At 33.1% G+C, this 21,150-nt stretch overlaps 1 protein-coding gene across 2 annotated transcripts in view; it reads left to right on the forward strand.

The window, feature by feature from the left end:
- CHIC1 (cysteine rich hydrophobic domain 1) overlaps window positions 1-21,150 on the forward strand; it is a 119,257-nt gene that overhangs the window by 12,840 nt on the left and 85,267 nt on the right. For both annotated transcript variants that reach the window (XM_050776431.1, XM_050776432.1), the window contains exons 2-3: window positions 1,500-1,554; window positions 8,466-8,621. In XM_050776431.1, the coding sequence (XP_050632388.1) occupies window positions 1,500-1,554; window positions 8,466-8,621 (211 nt within the window). The remainder of the gene's footprint in view (window positions 1-1,499; window positions 1,555-8,465; window positions 8,622-21,150) is intronic.

The following is a 21,150-nucleotide window of genomic DNA, read 5'->3' on the forward strand; positions in this document are numbered from 1 at the left end:
TATTTTCTTTATATCCTTATTCTATTAATTTTTTTTTTTACTTTTTAAACTTTTTTGTTAAAATCTAAGACACAAACACACACATTAGCCTAGGTCTACACAGGGACACAAACACACACATTAGCCTAGGTCTACACGATCATCAATATCACTTCCACCTTCACAGCTTATCCCATTGGAAAGTCTTTAGGGACAATAATAACACGGAGCTGTCATCTCCTGTGATAACAGTACCTTCTAGAATACTTCTAAAAGGGCCTGCCTGAGGCTATTTTACAGTTAACTTTTTTGTTAGAAGAAGGAATATATTCTAAAATAACAATAAAAAGTATAGTATAATAAATACATAAGCCAGTAACGGTCATTTGTTATTATCATCATGTATTATGTATTGTATGTAATTGTATGTGCTATACTTTTCTATGGTGGCAAAGTAAGTTTGTTTATACCAGCATCACCACAAACATGTGTAATATATTGTATTACGATGTTTTGAAGGCTATGACTATGACATTACAAGGGCTATGGCAACACTAGGAAATAGAAATTTTTTAGCTCCTTTATAATCTTATGGGACCACCATCATATATGCAGTCTATCTTTGAAACATGTTATGTAGCATGTGACTATATTTAGTTAGCACAGTGTCTAGCCCATGGTAAGTACATAGTTATTAGTAGCTGTTACTGTTATTGCCCACCTCATATGGAGTTCTCAGTAAATGTTACTGTCTTTTCCTTTTTGCTTACAACCTACCCTCCACTAATGTAAACTTGTAGTTAATATGAAATAGTATCATCTAACATTCAGGAAGTGACCTTTGTTATCCCTGAAATCAACAAGCAAGTGAGCAAAGCCTCATAAAATTCATTTTGACTTCTTAATGCAGATTTCACTGAGTGTACTGGAAAAGAGAGTTTTCAAGTCTGGAATCTGTTTTCTCAAAACTGGTTGAGCACAAACGTGAAAGCCATTCATAAGGATTAAACTTTGAGTATCTGAATAGTAACTGGTCACAAGTGGTCAAACTCTGTAGTTCCAAAGGCTGTATTAATTGTGGAGGGGTAGTTTTTATTAGGAACATTTGCATACATACACAAAAGTGGAAAGAATAGTATAATGAAATCCCACACAGTACCCATAATCCAGCTCCAACAGTTATCAACTAAAGTAGGTTTTAACTGAAACATTTCAGTTAAAAATGGACATTTCCAGCTCAATATGTGTTTCTTTAACTTATTATTTTTTAATCCTACATCATGGGTTGAGTTAGAATCCCACTTTAATGTTTGCTTTTTGTTAAGCTTTTTAAAAATTAGTTTGGATTAATAATCAAAGATTTGCTTTCTATAAATATCATATAAAAAATTTTTCAGGGCACATTTTTAAATCAAAAGGCCAAAAGAAAAATGCATAGGTTTATAACTTTTTTTTTTTACAAAAAGGAAATATTTAAATATGCTGGGTAGAACATATTTTGTTCTGTCTTTGTTTTGAAGGTTTGGCTTGAGCAACAAGTTTGATACTGAATTTCCCTCCGTTCTAACAGGGAAGGTAAGTGAGAATTTGCTTTGAAGTTTTCAGTTCTAAAGCATTGTTGTATGGCTTACTCATTGTTATGACAAATGCTTGGAATCATTGTTAATGAAGTCAAGTAATAGGAGGCCTCAGTAGTTGGAAGCTGTGTTTATAGTGTCTGAAAGCTGTTGCCATGGCTACCAGCCTCTGACCAGTTATTTTGTTCATTGTCCATTAATGCTAGCCATTATTTATTTATCCATTCAGCTTTTTCACTTTTGCATTTTTTTTCTCAGCATAGGTAGCTATAATTGTTTTTATTTGGGTCATTAATTTCCAGTGTTTTTAGAGTTAAAGTTATTTTTTTAACTGTATCACTACTATTAATTTTTAAAGTACCATATGGTATGATTTGTTATACATGAAAATAATTAAATTTTTTATTAGATGTTTTTCTGACTTTTAGATAGTTTGAGTTAGTAAGATTGGACTCACTGTAATAAATTAGTACCTTTCTAGTCCCTGGTTTTCTACATTGAGTAGTAGTTTCTAGTAAATTCAAAGATTTACTAGGATTCAGAACTATAAATTTAAAAACCTAATGCACAGCCTGATTACTATAGTTGATAATACTGTATTATACACTGGAAATTTGCTGAGAGTAGATTTCAGGTGTTCTTATCACAAAATAACAAAAAGGTGACCGTGAGGAGATGGATATGCTAATGTGTTTGACTAGTAATCATTTTACTGTGTATATGTATATCAAAACATCATGTTGTACACCTTAAATATATACAGTTTTTAAAAAGAAACAATATTTGGAAGATCATCTTATGACAATAATGTGAACTTTCTATCCCAAAGGAAAAGGCTCTGCCTAAGGCAAAAAGTTATTTATATATGTTTGTTACTTGAGCAATTGTAGAAGAGGAGAGAAAAACCATTGTAATATAGAATACTCAATCATTGCCAAATAGTTAACAGTTGAAAGCTTGGATAGCTAAAAAGATGATTGGGGTTAAAGGAAGTTAACTTTTTGTATTTTGAAGCCTTTAAATTAAATATATTTAATTTTAGTGCTAGAATAATGGTATTTGTCAGTATAGATTTTGGTCATGTTTTAAAATTATCTCATCTAACAGGTTTTTTATTCTATTGTAGCATCAATTATTCTCATATTGTTGGTGAGAAAAGCAAAATGAAAATCAGTGTGTTTAGTATGTGTAATAAATTGGAGAAATAAGTCCTTTAATAAATGTATTTTTACATAAAGAAATTCTAGAGAGATACTCATGAAACTAATAAAAGTTATTACCTTTGATGGGAGAAGAGGAATGAGATGGATGGAGGCAAGGGTAAGGATGAGACTTTTCTGTATATCTTTTAGTATTGCTTTCATTTTTAAACCGTGTGACTATATTGCCTTTTGAACTTTAATTTATTCTTAATTCAATGTCCCTTGTTCTAAACTCTTTGAGAACCAGAAAAGATGCTTCTACTGACATTTGCTTATTTTTGTCATGCATTTTCCAACTGTGTATTCTTTTTGCTTTTGGCCTAATCACAATCTTCCCCCCAGCCTCTTTGGGGGAGTAGACAGCAGACCTATTTCTTTTTTCAAGGAACATCTTTGAAATCATAAGAAATTCTGTTTAATTTAACCCTGCAAGGTATGTTACACTTTATTTGCTTTGTTTTCCCCTTGAAAAATGGGAGGTAGCTTGAGATAAAATATAGTAGTTAAACAAGCTTTGCAGTCAAATCTGGGTTGGAATCCAAGTTCTGTCACTTACCGTGTGGCCTTGGGCAGGTCACTTCTCTGAGCCTCAGTTCTTATGTGAAAAGTTACCTCACTTTTTAATTTAAGAGTTAAATGAGAGAGCATATATTAAATTCCTAGTATTCTGTCATGTACTTATTAGCTTCCCAATGTTAGTTTGTAGTTGCTGTTGACTATTCTTCATCATTGTATTGTAGTTTCACCCTGGTTGCTTTTCATTTTACTCACTGGCTTTCAATTTTTCATTGCTTTTGCAATTTTTCTCCACCTAATTCTGAGAGAATACATTATTATTCTCTGGTCTCACCGCTAATTTGTTCTGTTGACTGTTGATCTTTTCTGTCTCTTCTGAGGTATAATATCAAATCATTCCACCGAATACTAAACAGGTGGTCATAGTTCCTGGCTAAGTTAGCCTTAGAAAATATGTGGCCATTTAACATTTTAGGACACAAAGAACCCTTTGGTGTGAGATTTTGGCTCACTCTTTAGTACGTTCTACCTTCCTATCCTGATCAATTGGAATAATTTACCAATTGAAGCAGCAGCCTAGACTTAGATTTGTCCTATATGAATTAATCATAAATGTTTTTTTCAAATGAATAAAGTAGCTATGGAAATATATCTTGAATAATAATGTGTTTTTGTAGAAAGATGGTAAATTCATTATTAAAATTAAAAAGAATGTGAATTGTAAGAACTTCAGTAAAAAACTTATTCTTCGTGTTTCCTTTCATGCTGCTGCATGTATTGTAGGTGTAGTTATATCCAACTTTACCATTGGCTTAGTTTGAAATACAGGTCCAAGAAATTCTAGAAATGAATTATCTAAAAAATACGCCAGTGTATAAAATTCCCAGGCATACAAATTATCTATTTTCGAAATTGGCCTATTTTATATGCTCAAGGAATCTTCAGAATATCTTTTCACACCTTCTCATTTATTTACAAGCCTTCTGAAACTAAAAATTCCAGTGGCCCCAAAGGTAGTAGACTGTTTTAAACTAGAGGAGTAAGAAAGAATAACAAGCTGCTTTTGGTATGCACTCACACAACCTAAATTATCTGGATATGAGCTGCTCATAAAGATATCCATTCTTTTCAAGTGATTGTTTTTGTAGCACATTATCGTAATGACTTGAGTATTTATTTAAGTGTACATTATGTATAGTGTACAAAATTTATCATGTGTTGGATAAGGTATAAATTATAACTGTGATATTTTTCTTAGCATGTGTTTGGTGATGGGAAAAACGCTAAAAGGAATTCTGAAGACCTGATTTTTGAAAGTCACGTGGTGGTAACATTAGCTTTATTCATTTTCTCCTTGAGATAATTTTTCTCCGACCGGCACTTTCATTTGTATATGTTCCTTTGCATTATCAAAATGCTTCTCAAATAACTGGAGAGAAAAGGCAAACGTTATTCATGTGTATCTGAGAAAAAAATAAAAGAAAAAAGGTCTAAATTCGAGACTTAACGGCTCTTACATTAAAATATTTTTAAATGAATAACCGTGACAGCTAAAGTAGAAAAAAAGTCTACCTTTTACGAAATCCAAAATCAGTCTTCCAATATGAATGCAATTCTAAATAGTTTTTATGCCTGCCTGAGCTAAGCAAAGTTGCAGAGGGAAGTCTGAAAACCTCAAAAAACAATTTTGACAAGCTCTGTGGCTCAATTTTAATTTTTTGCTTCTTATGTGTTAATGCTTTTAGTGCAAACAAAAAGATAACCTTTTATTTTAAGTGCAGAAAAGATTGTTTTCCGTATTTCATATCGAGCAGATGTATACACACAGATTCTAGTGACCAGAAAATAAAAGAACCACAGAAATTTAGAAAAGAAAGTAAAGCTTTTGGCCCTCAGCTTGAAACAATTAAACCGTGTTATAGGGAGACTAGTGTGCAGTGTTTGGGGATTGTAAGCAATAAAAATCGACCTTTACTATTGTGATACAGTATGACACCTGATTGATAGGATTGTGTTCCCCATGATTGAAGGAAGCAGATCAGACCTGCTGGGATTTCCTTAGAGTTTCTTCTGTTTACAGAGTCTCTTGCATCCTGTTATAAAATATTATGACCCTTTACCCCACCTTTATGGTGTGGTTTTCTTTTTTCATTCCAAGAAAGCCAAAAGAAATGAAATGTTTCTTTACAACCTACTGTTCAGTTAGAAAGTAAGGGTCTTCTACTATCTAACCTTCATTGCTAGAGATACTCAATTATATGAAAGTAAATGAGTAAAATGTTAACCTGATTCTACACAGTTAACTAAACATTTCTTTCACGTTGTTTAAAATTGAGTAAACTAATTCTCACTTCTTATGTCTTTAGCCCTGTTTTATGACTTTTACTGTTACTCAAATACAGATTTCTTTCAAAGGCAATCCTGTCCTCCTTTTAAAGTCAAAATGCAGATGTTAGTTTATTGTTTGAAACTCTAGTAAAAGCTTTTCTTTTCAATATATTTGTCTTATGACCTCAAAACATTTGAATTCTCATTTTTAGTAACTTGAATATTTTAGTTTTTAATTTGTCCATGGTAAGAAAATAGAAATTGAGACTATTAAATGTTAAAAAGAAGAAAGTGTTGGCGGGAAAGAAGGAAAATGACCACATATTTAGGTAATGTTTTGTTTTCAATTCCAGAAGCATATAATAAAAGGCAAATTTTATAACAAATTTTATATACCTCAGCATACAATTTATTTTATTCACAATGTTTGAAATAAAAAGCCAGTTTTCTCTTCCCTCTTTTATTCTCTAGCTTTTGTCTCCCTCAGTCTTCTAACACTATTCATCCCTGGTAGAAGTGGAGCTTTCTTTTCTAAGGCTCCTTATAAACAATTTTTTTTTCTTTTGGACTGACTCATTTCTGCACCTTTTAGTTTTATTTTTTAACATCTGTGTTTGTACTTACTTTTTAAATAAAAATGTAAATTCCAGTTACAAACATTTAAATTTGTAAATGGACAGATTTAATAATTTTATGATTTGCATGAGTTTATATCAAAATTTACCATGTTTAAAAAACATATTCTGGATACATAATTTAAAGAGAGTTGACAGTAATGTAATATAGATTACAGCTAAATATGTACATATTTTTTCTTTATTTTAACTTCTATTTGGTTGCTCAGTGATTCCCTAGGAGAAAAGAAGTTGAATATTGCTGTTGGAGAGGTAAATCTCAAGATAGAAACTTGGTACCTTGTTTTTAGAAAGAAGAGCTTTTTTGTTTTTGTTTTTGTTTTTGTTTTGCTGAAGAATTAAAGAGCATTGAATCTGAGTTTAACGTGCAGCAGATTATAAACAAATTATGCTTTTGTTTATAATATATAGGAAAACTATGGAATATTAATAGTTACTTGAGTAAACCCATTGCCTTCAGGTGAGATTTCATACAAAAGAGAGCTGTTTCTTTTCTTTCTCCAAACCTTCTCAGAGACATGATTCATGGACTTTCTTTTTCAAAGCATTTCGATCAGGAGGTTACTTCCAAGGATTAATTAACATTTTCTGTGACATATATAAAACGAAGATTATTATTCTCGTTTTATCAGTGGGAAACTGAAACTCAGAAAATTAAATGATTTTGGCTGGATTTTTCATAGCTAATAAGTAACTATAATTCAAGTCTCTTGATCTGTTTTTCAGTGTTTTTAGTTTGTCTTAGTGTGCTTAGTGCACTAAGTTTGTTTTTGTTAGTGTTTTCTAATTTCAATTATAAGGCAAGGCTCTCTGAATTTGTTTTCATATTTACTTGGAAATTTTGCCATTTAATTGGAATTCTTTGCACATAGTGATTGTCTTTATATCATGTTGCTGACAGTCTAGATGGAGAATGAAATTAGTTTACTTGCTCCGTGTAAACAAAGTTTTGAGCGTTATAATTTCACAACTATTGTTTGTTAACATATTAGTAAGAAAATCAGATTCATGGGCTAAGCAATTAACCTTATTGAGTGACATGAACAATTCTAATAAAGCTTCTAATAAAGCTTATATTCTTAATGTTTAGCTTACTTTAGTGCTGAATTCTGTGATCATGTATTTTTATAACATTTGCTAATAGGTATATGTTTTGCAGTGTTGATTAAGAGACAAAAATGTAATACATTGATTCCTCAAGTATAATTTTTATTTGGAATAGTGGTAGTAAAGCTCTATATTTTTGATTCCTAACCTGCTAATGTGGTTTTTATTTTATAGTACCTTACTTTTCCTAACAATTGCATAATTTTTGCTTTTATAGCCAGATGCTAAAAGTTCTTTCGTAAACTTTATAGTCTGACAGCTTTCTAAATGAAAGAGAATCATTTTTGTAATCCAGAAATGTGATTTCACTGTAAGCAAAGTATTTTTAGTGTACGTTTGAATTGTATAACCTTCAAGCAGAATTTTTGGTATAAATCTAATTATTCCAGTCATGTGCATGCCTTTGAACTGACTTTGTCCTTGTTTACAGAGAAGCACAAGCAGCCACTTCCAGGAAAGGAGGTAGTAACTAGAAATATTAAACTTGTGTATTTAAAGACCTTTCAACTTTGAAAATTTACAGCAGTTCTGAGTCCATTTTATAATGAATATTAACAGGCCATTTTGAATGCGATCACTAGGCATTGTCTTTTGTTAGTGTAACTAACAGTGGCTAATGTTAAAATTGTTATATTGCAAATTTGCCAGGGAATAAGGGTTTGAGAGTTGCCTTTTTCAAAGTAATCCAGGAATATTGCCAAGGTCTAATTTTAATTGCATTTCCTCTAGTAGTATTTGGGTTTTTATTGTTGTGTTATGCTTCTAGTCTTACCCAGCTTTTACTCATAATGACTAGAGACTATCAATTATACTGCCTTGATAATGAGAATATTTGGTAAGAAAACAGCTTGAATGTTATCCTTTTCTGTCAAGTTTATTGCAGTCATTTTATTGGTGGTCATTTCAGAAGATTGTTTTTCAACATCAGGCTAAGTTCTATGAACATGAAATTATATTGTTGTGCTTTTCAGTGGCACCCTAGAGTGTGTGAACATATTTATGGGGAATATATCTATTTAGATATTTGTGATTCCTCAAATTATTTGTAATAAACGTTTTTCTTAGATTTAGAGATAGTGAAAAGCTGCCCACAAACTGTTAAAGATTATACCCTCTTGTAGGTGGCCCCAGAAGAATTTAAGACCAGCATTGGCCGTGTGAATGCATGTTTGAAAAAGGCTCTCCCGGTCAATGTGAAATGGCTGCTGTGTGGTTGTCTCTGCTGCTGTTGCACACTGGGTTGCAGCCTATGGCCTGTTATTTGTCTCAACAAAAGAGTGAGTAACTGTTTTATTGTATAATAATAATAATAACTAACATTTACGAAAACTTACTATGTGCTATGAACTCTTTTCAAGTACTTTACACAATTTATTTAATTCTTGTAACAATGCTATCTTTTTTTTAGAGATAAGGAAACTTGGGAACAGACACATTGTTATTTGTCCAACTTTTACCATTTAACATGGGTTCCCATCATTTCACATAAATGCAGTATAAGTTAAATACTAAGTAATTATAAATGTAAGTGGGCTACTTATTCTTTTTAAAATACTTGATGCTGTGACTTAAGGTATTTCCAAGTTATAGGTATAAAGGAGAGCTTCTGATCTGAAGAAAGGCAAAAGTGAGAGTAACCTACAAAGTTTGCAGGGCAAATCCTTAGTTTTAAACATGTTACAATAACATGCTAGCATAGCGTTACTACTTATGTCATAGATTTAAGAGTACTCTCTTAATCTTGTCTTCTTTAAAATTTCACTTTAGTTTTTGTGAATTTTTTCCTCTGGTGGGAAGAGACCTTTAAAACATTTTAATTGAAGCCAATGAGGAAAATTAATTCATTTTACCTAAAGTATTTTTCCTAGTACTGCATGAATGATTTCATTTAAACTTTTATATAATAAGTAGCCAACGAAATCAGATTCAAAATTATAGTGTCTTGTGGAAGAATAATTAGTGGTGCAGTTATTTTATTAAAGCCAAAAATATTCCCAAGAAGCGCTCATTATTTTATCATCTCCATTCTTTTCTTGCCTGGTTTAATGTTTACTTCAAAAAGACAAATAATGAAATATTGCCAACTCTATGACTTTTTGAATGGAAAAGTTAAGCATTTTATTGATTCTGTTGGCAGTCACAAGTAGGTCAGAGCTTCACTTTAAACATTGCTTAGTTTATTGTTTGTCAAAGCAGATACAGTATTCTCAAATGGTTTTCTATAAATTAAAAAAAAAGCTGATAGCATAAATTCCTTTTCTTAATTGTCATATCTTACTTTTAAAAGCTAAATCAGTAGCTCCTACCCATCCCTATTATTTTTAAAGCCTCAGTATGAATTAATCATGTTTGAATTTCCCCTCATGTAAATACAGCTAATCTCAATTACTTAAGAACAGATTTTTTTTTTTTTTTGGTTTCTGTATTATCCAGGACTGTCCCTTTTTCTGATGACCTGTTTGCACTTTGTCTATTTGTTAATACCTTCACCAGAAGGCCTGAAATAAGGAGAAACATTTTTTTTCAATTATTTGATTTTACTATCAATACTTTGAATAAAATATTCAATGGAAACTAAGATAATACTGATGCTCTGATCTCTGCTATCCTCCATTACTTTGGATAATTAAAAGCTCATAGTGAAGTTGAGGCATCAGTATATTCTAGTTCGCAAATCTATCCATTTAAAAAATTTATTTAATATAGATTTATGAATTGTCATCCATGAGCCAAATACAGCCCACTCTGTTTTTAAACATTTTAAGCAGTTTACCAGCATTTAAACATTGGAATATTTAAAATTCATGATATCCAGCCTCTTGTAAAATCTAAAGATCTGGCAATACTGGACCCACATGGCTATATGTCAGCAGTTGGCTCTGAGTGGTGGCTGCTTCCTTTAAGTAGAACATACATTCTCTGGTTCATCTTAGAAACCACCGATAGTTTACATTATCTGCCTTGCTGTGTAAGCGTTATAGTTCACGGCCTCTGATTTTGTATGTGCCATGTTGTCAACACTATACTAGACCGCAAAACGTTAAGAACATGCTGGTAACCTTGTGCAAGTCACTGTTCTTTCTGTAGCCTCAAGTTTTCTCACCTATAAAATCGGGATACTACTAGTTACTTTTAACATGGTTTTATGATGAAATTTAAAGCAACTCAAAGATGTCTGTCTACATGAAAAAATGTAAAATATAATTAAGAATTTTTATACATTCACTACTGATTTTCTAATCTGTAAAATAAGTTGAATAGACTACAATAGTTTAATTGGAAGGATGATTTGCATTCATATAGTTCACATCCCTTATTTTACCGGTGTGGGCATAAATCCAGAGAGGTGAAGTGACTTTCTCAGAGTCACATGGCAAATAGCCCAGCCACAAAAATAATCCTTGCTTTATTTTGTTTTTGTTTTTGTCTTTAACACTGCATTCTCTTGACTACATCGTGTTTCTTACATCAAATTGACTAGTCCTGAGACAAGAAATGTTCACATAAGTTGTATAATAAACAACCCACTGAATTTTAATTCTTTAGCAGTGAATAGAAAACCAAATAGTAAATATTTTAGTCTTTGTGGGCCAGAGGTCTCTGTTGCAACCACTTAACTATGGCATTGTCACATGTAAACAGCCATAACCATATGTAAGTGAGTGAACATTACTGTGTTCTCATAAAACTTTATTTACAAAAACAGGCAGCAAGCCAGATCTGGCCTATGGGCTGTTGTTTGACATCTTGCTATAGCCATCTCTAATTGGGTATCTAGCTTTATCGAAGTCATATCTCTCTTTGCTCACAAAATAAAATGGAAATAATAATGAAGATGCTATGTTAGCCGATTATTGAAAATGTTTCCAAGACAAGAATTTTTATGTAGATAGTCTGCCTTATAATTTTTTTGGCAGTATAATTCATGGGAATTTTCTCTAGCAAATTAGGTGATAAAGAAAAGAAATATAGGTCAGAGTACCTTGAGTTCCCCCTAATCTCTCTTGGCTCTGGTGGGATTTCACAGCTACATGATACATGAAATGAGGCTTTTCATTTACCTGTTCTTCTATCTACCACTGAACCAACTGTGATATCATAGTCAGTTTCAGCCTCAGTCGTGCTGTCACTCAAAATTTGAAATTACTTTTATCCTTTCCTTTTTTGCTTTAATACTTATTAAATTGAGAGAGATGGTCAGAGGAAAGGACTACTTTCTGACTCATGACATGAATATGATGTTTCAGGAGATAGAGGTTGTAATTCACTGTCCTGATTGATTCTGTGTTTTTGTAGCTAATTATAAAAAGAAGGAAAAGCATATGATAGAAACAAATGCCCCATCCATACATTATGCCATTTGGAAAAGAAAATCAGTCTTTGCAATGAGAGACAAATAGTTCTGCCAAGAATTAAGCAAATTACATGTAATCTACGTGTAATTTAGGTCTTACATAAAATACGTTTTGTGCTCTTGGTCAAAGACAACATGCATAAAGCAAGTGCATTGAGTATTATAACTTGGTCATAGACTGCCTTTTCCTTACTATCTTTGAACCGTTAATTTATGTGTCAACATTGAGTCATTTGAGCCGTATATAAGAAAATGATGTTTATGGCATATTAATACTAAAAGCTGATAAGTTTGCTTTCTTTTTTGTTAGCTTTACTAGCTAATTGTATTGAATGTAGGATTTGTATCTGCTCTGCAGAAGTACATTGATTGGTATTAAGCTAACGTTGATACTTTTCCAGTCAGCTTGAGAGTCAGCCATCTTACTTACAAAATAATTTATTGAGAAATAATTTACAGGACATAAAGTTAACTCATATTAAGAGAACAATTCATTGAATGTTAATGTACTTACAGAGTTGTGTACTATCACCATAATCTAATTGTAGAACATTTCCATCATCCTAAGAGTAAACCTTGTGACCACTTTTAGTCACTCCTAATTTCCCTCCAATCCTTCCAGCCCTAAACAACCACTGATCTACCTTCTCTCTTATATTCACATTTTTGAACATTTTATACAATATGTACTCTTTCAGGGCTTTTAAAACTGAGCATAATGGTTTTTTGTGGAAAAATACACATGACGTAAAATTTGCATTTTTAACTAAAGTGTATAATTCAGTGGCATTAACTACATTGACAGTATTATGCAACCATCCACTATCTAGTTTCAGAAATTTTTTATCACCTGCAAGGAAAATCCCATATCCATTAAGCAGCCATTTCTCATTTTCCTTCCCCTCAGTTAGGAAGTTAAGAAGTGTTTCCCTCTCTTCTGTATTTTACAAAAGTTTAAGAAGGATTGGTATTCTTCTTTTAAATATTTGGGAGAATTTTCTCTCTTTTGGACATATACCTAACAGTGACACCATCTGATCTTGGGATTTTTTTTTTCTTGATAGGTTTTTGATTACACATTCAATATTTACTTGTTATAGGTCTATTCAGGTTTTCTATTTCTACTTGAGTCAATTCTGGGAGTTTGTTCATTTCATCTAGGTTGTCTAGTTTGTTGGCCTATAATTATTTTTAGTATTCTCTTCTAATTTTTTTCTAAATTACTGTAAGAGTGATATGTAATGTCCCTATTTTCATTTCTGATTCTAGTCATCTCAGTCTTCTTTTTTGTCTTAATCCTTGTAGCTGAAAGTTTGTCAAATTTCTTTTCAAAGAAAAAACTTTTGGACTTGTTCATTTTCTCTATTGTTCTATTCTGTATTTCATTTCTCTCCACTCTGTTTTTTCCTTTCTTCTGCTATGTTTGGGTTTAGTTTGCTCTTTTTAGTTCCATAAGGTCTAAATTTAGGTTATTAATTTGAGATCATTCTTCTTTCTTAATGTAGGCATTTACTGCCCTCAGTGAATGTACATTGCTTACTCGCATTCTGAGATACTGGGAGTTGTGATTTCAATGTATGAATTTTGAGGGAATATAATTCAGCCCATAACACATAAGGAAGGACTTGTGCTATTTTGCTCATTTGTTTTCCGTGTCGTATGTTTTTTGTTCCTCAATTCCTTCATTACTTATTTATTTTATGTTTAATTGAGGTTTTTTAGTGTACTGTGTACCTTATTTCCTTTTCTGTATCTTTTCAAGTTATTTTCTTAGTTGTTACAATTAACAACTTATAAAACACTAGTTTGAGTTAATATCACCTTAGCTTTAATAGTATGTAAATTCTACTGCTATATATATCCATACCTCCCATTTTATGTTGTTGTTATCACAAATTATATGTTATGTATTGTGTGTCCATTAACAGATTTATGATTATCATTTTCTCTTTTAATCATGCAGGAAAAAGAGTTCCAACCCCAAAATACAATATTGGCTTTTAAATATATTTGTGCAATTACCTTTACCATTTCTCTTTGTTTTATCATATGCCTCAAGTTATTGTCTAGTGTCTTTTCATTTCAGCCTAAGGATCTCTCTTTAGAACTTATTAAAAAGCTGTCCTAATAGTGATGAACTCCCTCAGCCCTTGATTGTCTGGGAATTTCTTCATTTCTTTTTTTTTTTTTTTTTTTTTTTTTTTTTTTAGGAAGAATAATTTTGCTCGGTATAGAATTTTTGGTTGACAGAACTTGCTTGTGTGTTTTGTAATTTCTGCACTTTAAATACTATATGCCATCCCATTGCCTCTGACCTTCATGGTTTCTGATGTGAAAATAACTGTTAAACTTATGAAGAATCTCTTGTACTTAACAAGTCACTTCTTTCTTACTGATTTCAAGATTTCCCTCTTTGTTTTTTACTTTCAACAGTTTAATTATACTTTATCTTGGTATGGTTCACTTTGAATTTATCCTACTTGGAATTTATTTGGCTTCTTGAAATGTTTTTTTTCTATGTGCAGATTCCAGTTAATATCTGGTGTCACTTGATGCCAGCCTGAAGAACTTCCTTTAGTATTTCACATAAACTGGGTCTGCAGGCCACAGATACTCTCAGTTTTTATTTAAGAATATCTTTATTTTGTCTTCACTTTTTAATATGCAATTTTTAATTAATAGATTTTTAAAACCAATTTTAGGTTTACAGGAAAAAAAATGAGCAAAAAGCACAGATTCTGTAGACCCTGATTTCCTCTACTATTGAGATCTTACATTAGTGTGGTACAGTTGTTACAGTTGGTGAGCCAATGTTGGTATCTTATAATTAACTAAAGTCCATGGTTTACATTAGGCTTCACTCTTTGTGTTCTACATCCTATGGATTTTGGCAAGTGTATAATGATATTTTTCCATCATCACAGTATCATACAGAATAACAGTTTCACTGCCCTAAAACTCCATTATGCTACACCTATTTCATCCCACCCTCATATCCTGAGCAATCACCTAACATTTTATTGTCTCCATAGGTTTGCCTTTTCCAGAATGTCATATAAGTTGGAATTATATAGAATATATTAATATTGATTTCTTCCACTTACCAATATGCATTTAAGGTTCCTCCATGTCTTTTTCTGGCTTGATAGCTAATTTCTTTTTGTCACTGAATAATATTCCATTTTTGGGATTTGCCACAGTTTATCTATTCACCTGTTGAAGGGTTTCTTGGTTGCTTCCAAGGTTTGGCACTCATAAATAAGACTGTTATAAACATTCAAGTACAGGTTTTTGAGCGGGCAGTTTTGAACTCATTTGATGATTGCTGGATCATATGGTAAGAGTATGTTTAGTTTTGTAAGAAACTGCCAAACTGTCTTGCAAAGTCGCTGTGCCATTTTGTATTCCCACCAGCAATGAATAAGACTTCCTATTGTTCTGCATCTTCATCAACGTTTGGTGTTGTCAGTATTGTGGATTTTGGCCATTCTAAAACGTAGGTAGTGATATCTCACTATTGTTTTAATTTCTAATTCTGCATAGTCATATGATATTGAGCAGCTTTTTACAAGCTTATTTTTCTTCTATGTATCTTCTTTGAAGAGGTTTCTGATCAGGCCTGTGACCCCCCTTTTTGTAGTGGCATGGGTACAGGATGGTTCCTGAAGGAAAAGAGGGCTTAGTGGCCTCCAAATTCCCTCACCCACCAGTTTCTGGAGGAGACTCTAGTGGGGTGAGGACTGAGGAGCCTATGCACACTTTTTCATTGGGATGTTTATGTTATTATTGTTGAGTTGTTAAAGAGTTATTTGTATACTTTGGATACCAGTCTTCTACAAAGTATGTGTTTTGGTAATATTTTCTCTCAGCCTGTGGTTTGTCTTTTTACTCTCTTAATAGTGTATTTTGTAGAGTGGAACATTTTAATTTTAATGAATTTCAACTTATTAATGTTTTCTTTTATGCATCTTGCTTTCTGGTGTTGTATGTAAGAATTTATTGCCAAACCCAAGGTCACCTAGATTTTGTTGTGTGTTATATTCTAGGAATTTTAAGAGTTTGGCATTTGTAAAAGGTGTAAGGTATGTGAATACATTCAGTTTTCCTTGCATGTTGATGTCCAGTTGTACCAGCACCATCTGTTGAAAAGACAACAATTTCCATTGAATTACCTTTTTGTCAGAGGTCTGTTTCTGGCTTCTCTATTCTGTTCCACTGAATAACTAATCAGTTCTTTCATCAATTCCACACTGTCTTGATTACTGTAGCTTTATAGTAAGTCATGAGGTCAAGTAGTATCAGTCCTCTTTGTTCTCCTTAAATATTGTGTTGACTATTATGGATCTTTTACTTTTCCATATAAACTAAAGAAAACTTTAGAATCATTTTTTCAGTAATCACAAAATATTGTGATTTTGTATTCTGAAACTTTACTGACTTTTTTAAAATCAGTTCAAGGAGACTTTTGGCAGAGTCTTTTGGGTTTTCTAGGTGTAGAATGATACCATCAGCAAAAAGAGGTAGTTTCACTTTTTTACCTATTTATGTGCCTTTTTTTCTCTCTTGACTGATTGTTCTGTCTAGGACTTCCAGTACTGTGTTGAATAGGAGTGGTGGGAGTGAGTATCCTTTTCTTGTTCCAGTTCTCAAAAAAGCTGGGAAATGGTTCCAGCTTTTGCCTGTTCTATATGATGTTAGCTATGGGTTTGCCATAGATGGCTCTTAACTATTTTGAGATATATTCCTTTGATGGCTAGTTTGTTAAGAGTTTTTATGAAGTGAAGTTGGATTTTATCAAAAGCTTTTTCTCTGTCTGTTGACAAGATTATATGGTCTTTGTTTTTAGTCCTGTTTATGTGGTGAATCACATTTACTGATCCGCATATGTTGAACCAACCTTGCATCCTAGGATTAAAGCCTACTCGATTGTGGAGAATTAATTTTTTGATGTGCTGCTGGATTCAGATTGCTAGTATTCGTTGGGGATTTTTGCATCTACATTCATCAGGGATGTTGGTCTGAAGTTTTTTTTCATTGTTTCTTTGCCATATTTTGGTATCAGGATGATGCTGGTTTATAGGACAAATTAAGGAGGAGTCTCTCTTCTATTTTTTGGAATAATTTCAGTACGATTGGTAATAGCTCTTCTTATGTCGGTAGAATTCAGCTGTGAATCCATCTGGTTTACGGTTTTTCTTCATTGGTAGGTTTTTAATTGCTGTTTCAATTTTGGAACATGTTATTGTTCTGTTCAGGGTTTCCATTTTTTTTTTCCTGATTCAATCTTGGGAGCCTGTGTGTTTGCAGAAATTCATTCATTTCCTCTAGATGTTCTAATTAGTATGCCTAGAGGTGTTCATAATAGTGTCTGAAGATCTTTATGTTTCTGTGAGATTGGTTGTAATGTCTCCTTTGTCATTTCTCATTGTGCTTATTTGGATCATCTCTCATTTTTCTTTGTTAGTTTAGCTGTCAATCTACAGATCTTGTTTATCCTTTCAAAAATCCAACTTTTGGTTTCATTGACCCTTTGTATGGATTTTGGGTCTCAGTTCTTTTCAGTGCTCCTCTGATTTTTGTTTTCTTCTGCTAGCTTTGTTAGTTTGTTTTTGTTTTTCTAGTTCCTCTAGGTGCAATGTTAGATTGATAATTTGAGATCCTTCTAAGTTTTGAATGTGGGCATTTGGCACTCTAAACTTTCCTCTTCATGCTGCTTTTGCTGCATCCTAGAGATTTTGTGTTTTGTGGATGATTGTCTTATATAGTATCATGGAGAGGTTCTCTGAATTTCTTGAATTTGCATATCAACCTCTAGCAAGATTAGGGAAATGTTCATGAACTGTATCCTCAGATATGTTTTCCATGTTGCTTACTCTGTCTCCTTCTGTCTCAGGAGTCCTAATATGTCATAGGTTTGGTCTATCTACATAACTCCCTATTTCTCAGAGACTTTGTTCCTTTTTTATAATTCTGTTTTCTTTACTTTTGTCTGACTGGCTTGATTCAAAACACCAGTCTTCAATCTTTGAAACTCTTCCTTGAGTTTGATATAATCTTGTTAATGCTTCTAATTTTATGTTGAAATTCCTGTAGTGAATTTTTCAATTCCAGAAGTTCAGTTTGGTTTTTTTTTAAATATGATCAGGTCATCTTTCAACGTTTGGATAATTTTACTGGCTTCCTTGGTTTGGACTTCAACTTTTTCTTGAATCTCTTTGAACTTCTTTGCCATCCAGATTCTGAATTCTATGTCATTTCAGACATTCAAAACTGTTTAGAATCCATTGCTGGGGACATAGTGCAATCATTGGTAGGTAAGTAAACACACTGACTTTTTGAATTGCTGGAATTATTGCATTGATTTTTTTTTCTGCTCTGAGGGTTCTTGTGTTTCTCATTTTGAAATTGCTGTTATTTGGATGGGACCTTTTTATTTTACAGGGTTTTTTTTTTCTCTTGAAGTTTTGACAAATGTTGTATACAGATGCTTTCCTTTGTTTTGTTTTGTTTTGTTTTGTTTTTTTGAGGCAGAGTCTCGCTCATTCACCCAGGTTGGAGTGCAAAGTCATGATCTCAGCTCACTGCAATCTCTACCTCCTGTGTTCAAGCAATTCTTCTGCCTCAGCCTGTCAAGTAGCTGGGATTACAGGCACCTGCCATCACGCCCGGCTAATTTTTGTATTTGTGTAGGGATAGGGTTTCACCATGTGGCCCAGGCTGGTCTTGAACTCCTGACCTCAGTCGATCCACCCACTTTCTTTTTGAGTACTTTCAGAGTGCCATGGTTCTATATGGGTTCCTTAGTTTTCTGCATTGGATTTCATAGGCATTGCATGCTGAAGGAATTTATTTTTGTTTGCTGGTATAATTCACGTTGCAATCCAGTAGATAGAGTTTAAATGTAAGGGCCAGCAGATAGGATTTTACTCAGTAGTGTGTCTTTTTTGTATTTCAATGCGTATGCATTTCAAGTACGCAACTTGGAGGCCTCAATTACATTTATACTGTTGTGGAACCATTACCACTACCGATTTCCAGTTTTTTTTTCATTACCCCAAACAGGAACTCTGTAGCCATTAAGTAATAACTTCTCAATTCTTCCTTTCTTCATACTCTGCTAACTTCTAATCTTTCTGTCTCTACAAATTTGCCTATTCTAGATACCTTATGTAAGTGAAATAATGCCACATTTTTTCTTTTAGATTCAGCTTATTTCACATACCGTAAAGTCTTCAGAGTTAATCCATTTCATATTTCAGAATTTCGTTCCCTTTTATGGCTTAATAGCATTCTATTTTGTGTAAATATCATAGTTTTGTCTAGCCACTTATTTATTGATGGACACTTGAGTTGTTTCCACCTTTTGGCTATTGGGAATAATGCTGTAGTAAACATTACTGTACAAGTGCCTGAGTCTTTGATTTCAGTCTTTGATTTCAGTTCCTTTGGGTTCCTAGGAGTACAATTCTGGTCATATGGCAACTGTTTTGCTTTTTGAGGAACCACCATAACCTTTTCTTTTTTTTTTTTTTTTCATTATATTGAAGTTCTGGGATACATGGGCAGAACGTGCAGGTGTGTTACATGTGCCATGGTGGTTTGCTGCACCCATCAACCCATCATCTACATTGGGTATTTGTCCTAATGCTATCCCTCCCCTTTACTCCCACTCCCCAACAGGCCCCGTTGTGTGATGTACCCCTCCCTCTGCCCATATGTTCTCATTGCTCAACTCCCACTTATGAGTGAGAACATGCAGTGTTTGGTTTTCCATTCCTGTGTTAGTTTTCTGAGAATGACGGTTTCCAGCTTCACCCATGTCTCTGCAAAGGACATGAACTCATCCTTTTTTATGGCTGCATAGTATTCCAGAGTGTATATGTACCACATTTTCTTTATCCAGTCTAATATTGATGGGCATTTGGGTTGGTTTTAAGTCTTTGCTGTAGTGACTAGTGCTGCAGTAAACATACAGGTACGTGTGTCTTTGTAGTAGAATGATTTATAATTCTTTTGGTATACACCCAGTAATGAGATTGCTGGGTCAAATGGTATTTCTAGTTCTAGATCCCTGAGGAATCGCCACACTATCTTCCACAATGGTTGAACTAATTTATACTCCCACCATCAGTGTAAAAGTGTTCCTATTTCTGGACATCCTCTCCAGCATCTTTTGTTTCCTTTTTAATAATCGCCTTTCTAACTGGAGTGAGATGGTATCTTATTGTGGTTTTGATTTGCATTTCTCTAATGACCAGTAATGATGAGCTTTTTTTCATATGTTTGTTGGCCGCAAGAATGTCTTCTTTCGAGAAGTGTCTGTTCATATCCTTTGCCCACTTTTTGATGGGGTTGGTTTTTTCTTGCAAATTCGTTTAAGTTCCTTGTAGATTCTGGATATTAGCCCTTTGTCCGATGGATACATTGCAAAAATTTTCCCCCATTCTGTAGATTCCCTGTTCACTCTGATGATAGTTAAACTTCTTAAGCTGATAAGCAACTTCAGCAAAGTCTCAGGATACAAAATCAACATGCAAAAATCACAAGCATTCCTATACACCAGTAATAGACAAACAGAGAACCAAATCACGAGCAAACTCCCATTCACAGTTGCTACACAGGGAATAAACTTAAAAGGGATGTAAAGGACCTCTTTAGAGGGAGCTACAAACCTCTCCTCAAGGAAATGCGAGAGGACACAAACAAATGGAAAAACATTCCATGCTCATAGATAAGAAGAATCAATATTGTGAAAATAGCCATACTGCCCAAAGTAATTTATAGATTCAATGATATCCCCATCAAGCTACCATTGACTTTCTTCACAGAATTAGAAAAAACTACTTTAAATTTCATATAGAACTTAAAAAGAGCCCATATAGTCAAGATAATCCTAAGGAAAAAGAACAAAGCTGGAGGCATCACACTATCTGACTTCAAACTATATTACAAGGCTTCAGTAACCAAAGCAGTTTGGTACGGTACAAAACAGATGTATGGGCCAATGGAAGAGAACAGAGGCCTCAGAAATAATACCATACATCTACAATCATCTGATCTTTGACAAACTTGCCAAAAACAAGCAATGGGGAAAGGATACCCTATTTAATAAATTGTGTTAGGAAAACTGGCTAGCCATATGCAGAAAACTGAAACTGGACCCCTTTCTTATATCTTACACAAAAATTCAAAAATTAACTCAAGATGGATTAAAGATTTAAATGTAAGATACAAAACCATAAAAACTCTAGAAGAAAACCTAGGTAATACCGTTCAGAACATAGGCATGGACAAAGACTTAATGACTAAAATACCAAAAGCAATTGCAACAAATGCCAAAATTGAAAAATGGGATGTAATTAAACTAAAGAACTTCTGCACACCACAGTCTTTTCCATGGGAGCTGCACCATTTTACATTCCTACCAACAATGCAGAAGAGTTCAGATGTAT

This window comes from Macaca thibetana, chromosome X (genome assembly GCF_024542745.1).
Source record: "Macaca thibetana thibetana isolate TM-01 chromosome X, ASM2454274v1, whole genome shotgun sequence".
NCBI lineage: Eukaryota > Metazoa > Chordata > Mammalia > Primates > Cercopithecidae > Macaca > Macaca thibetana.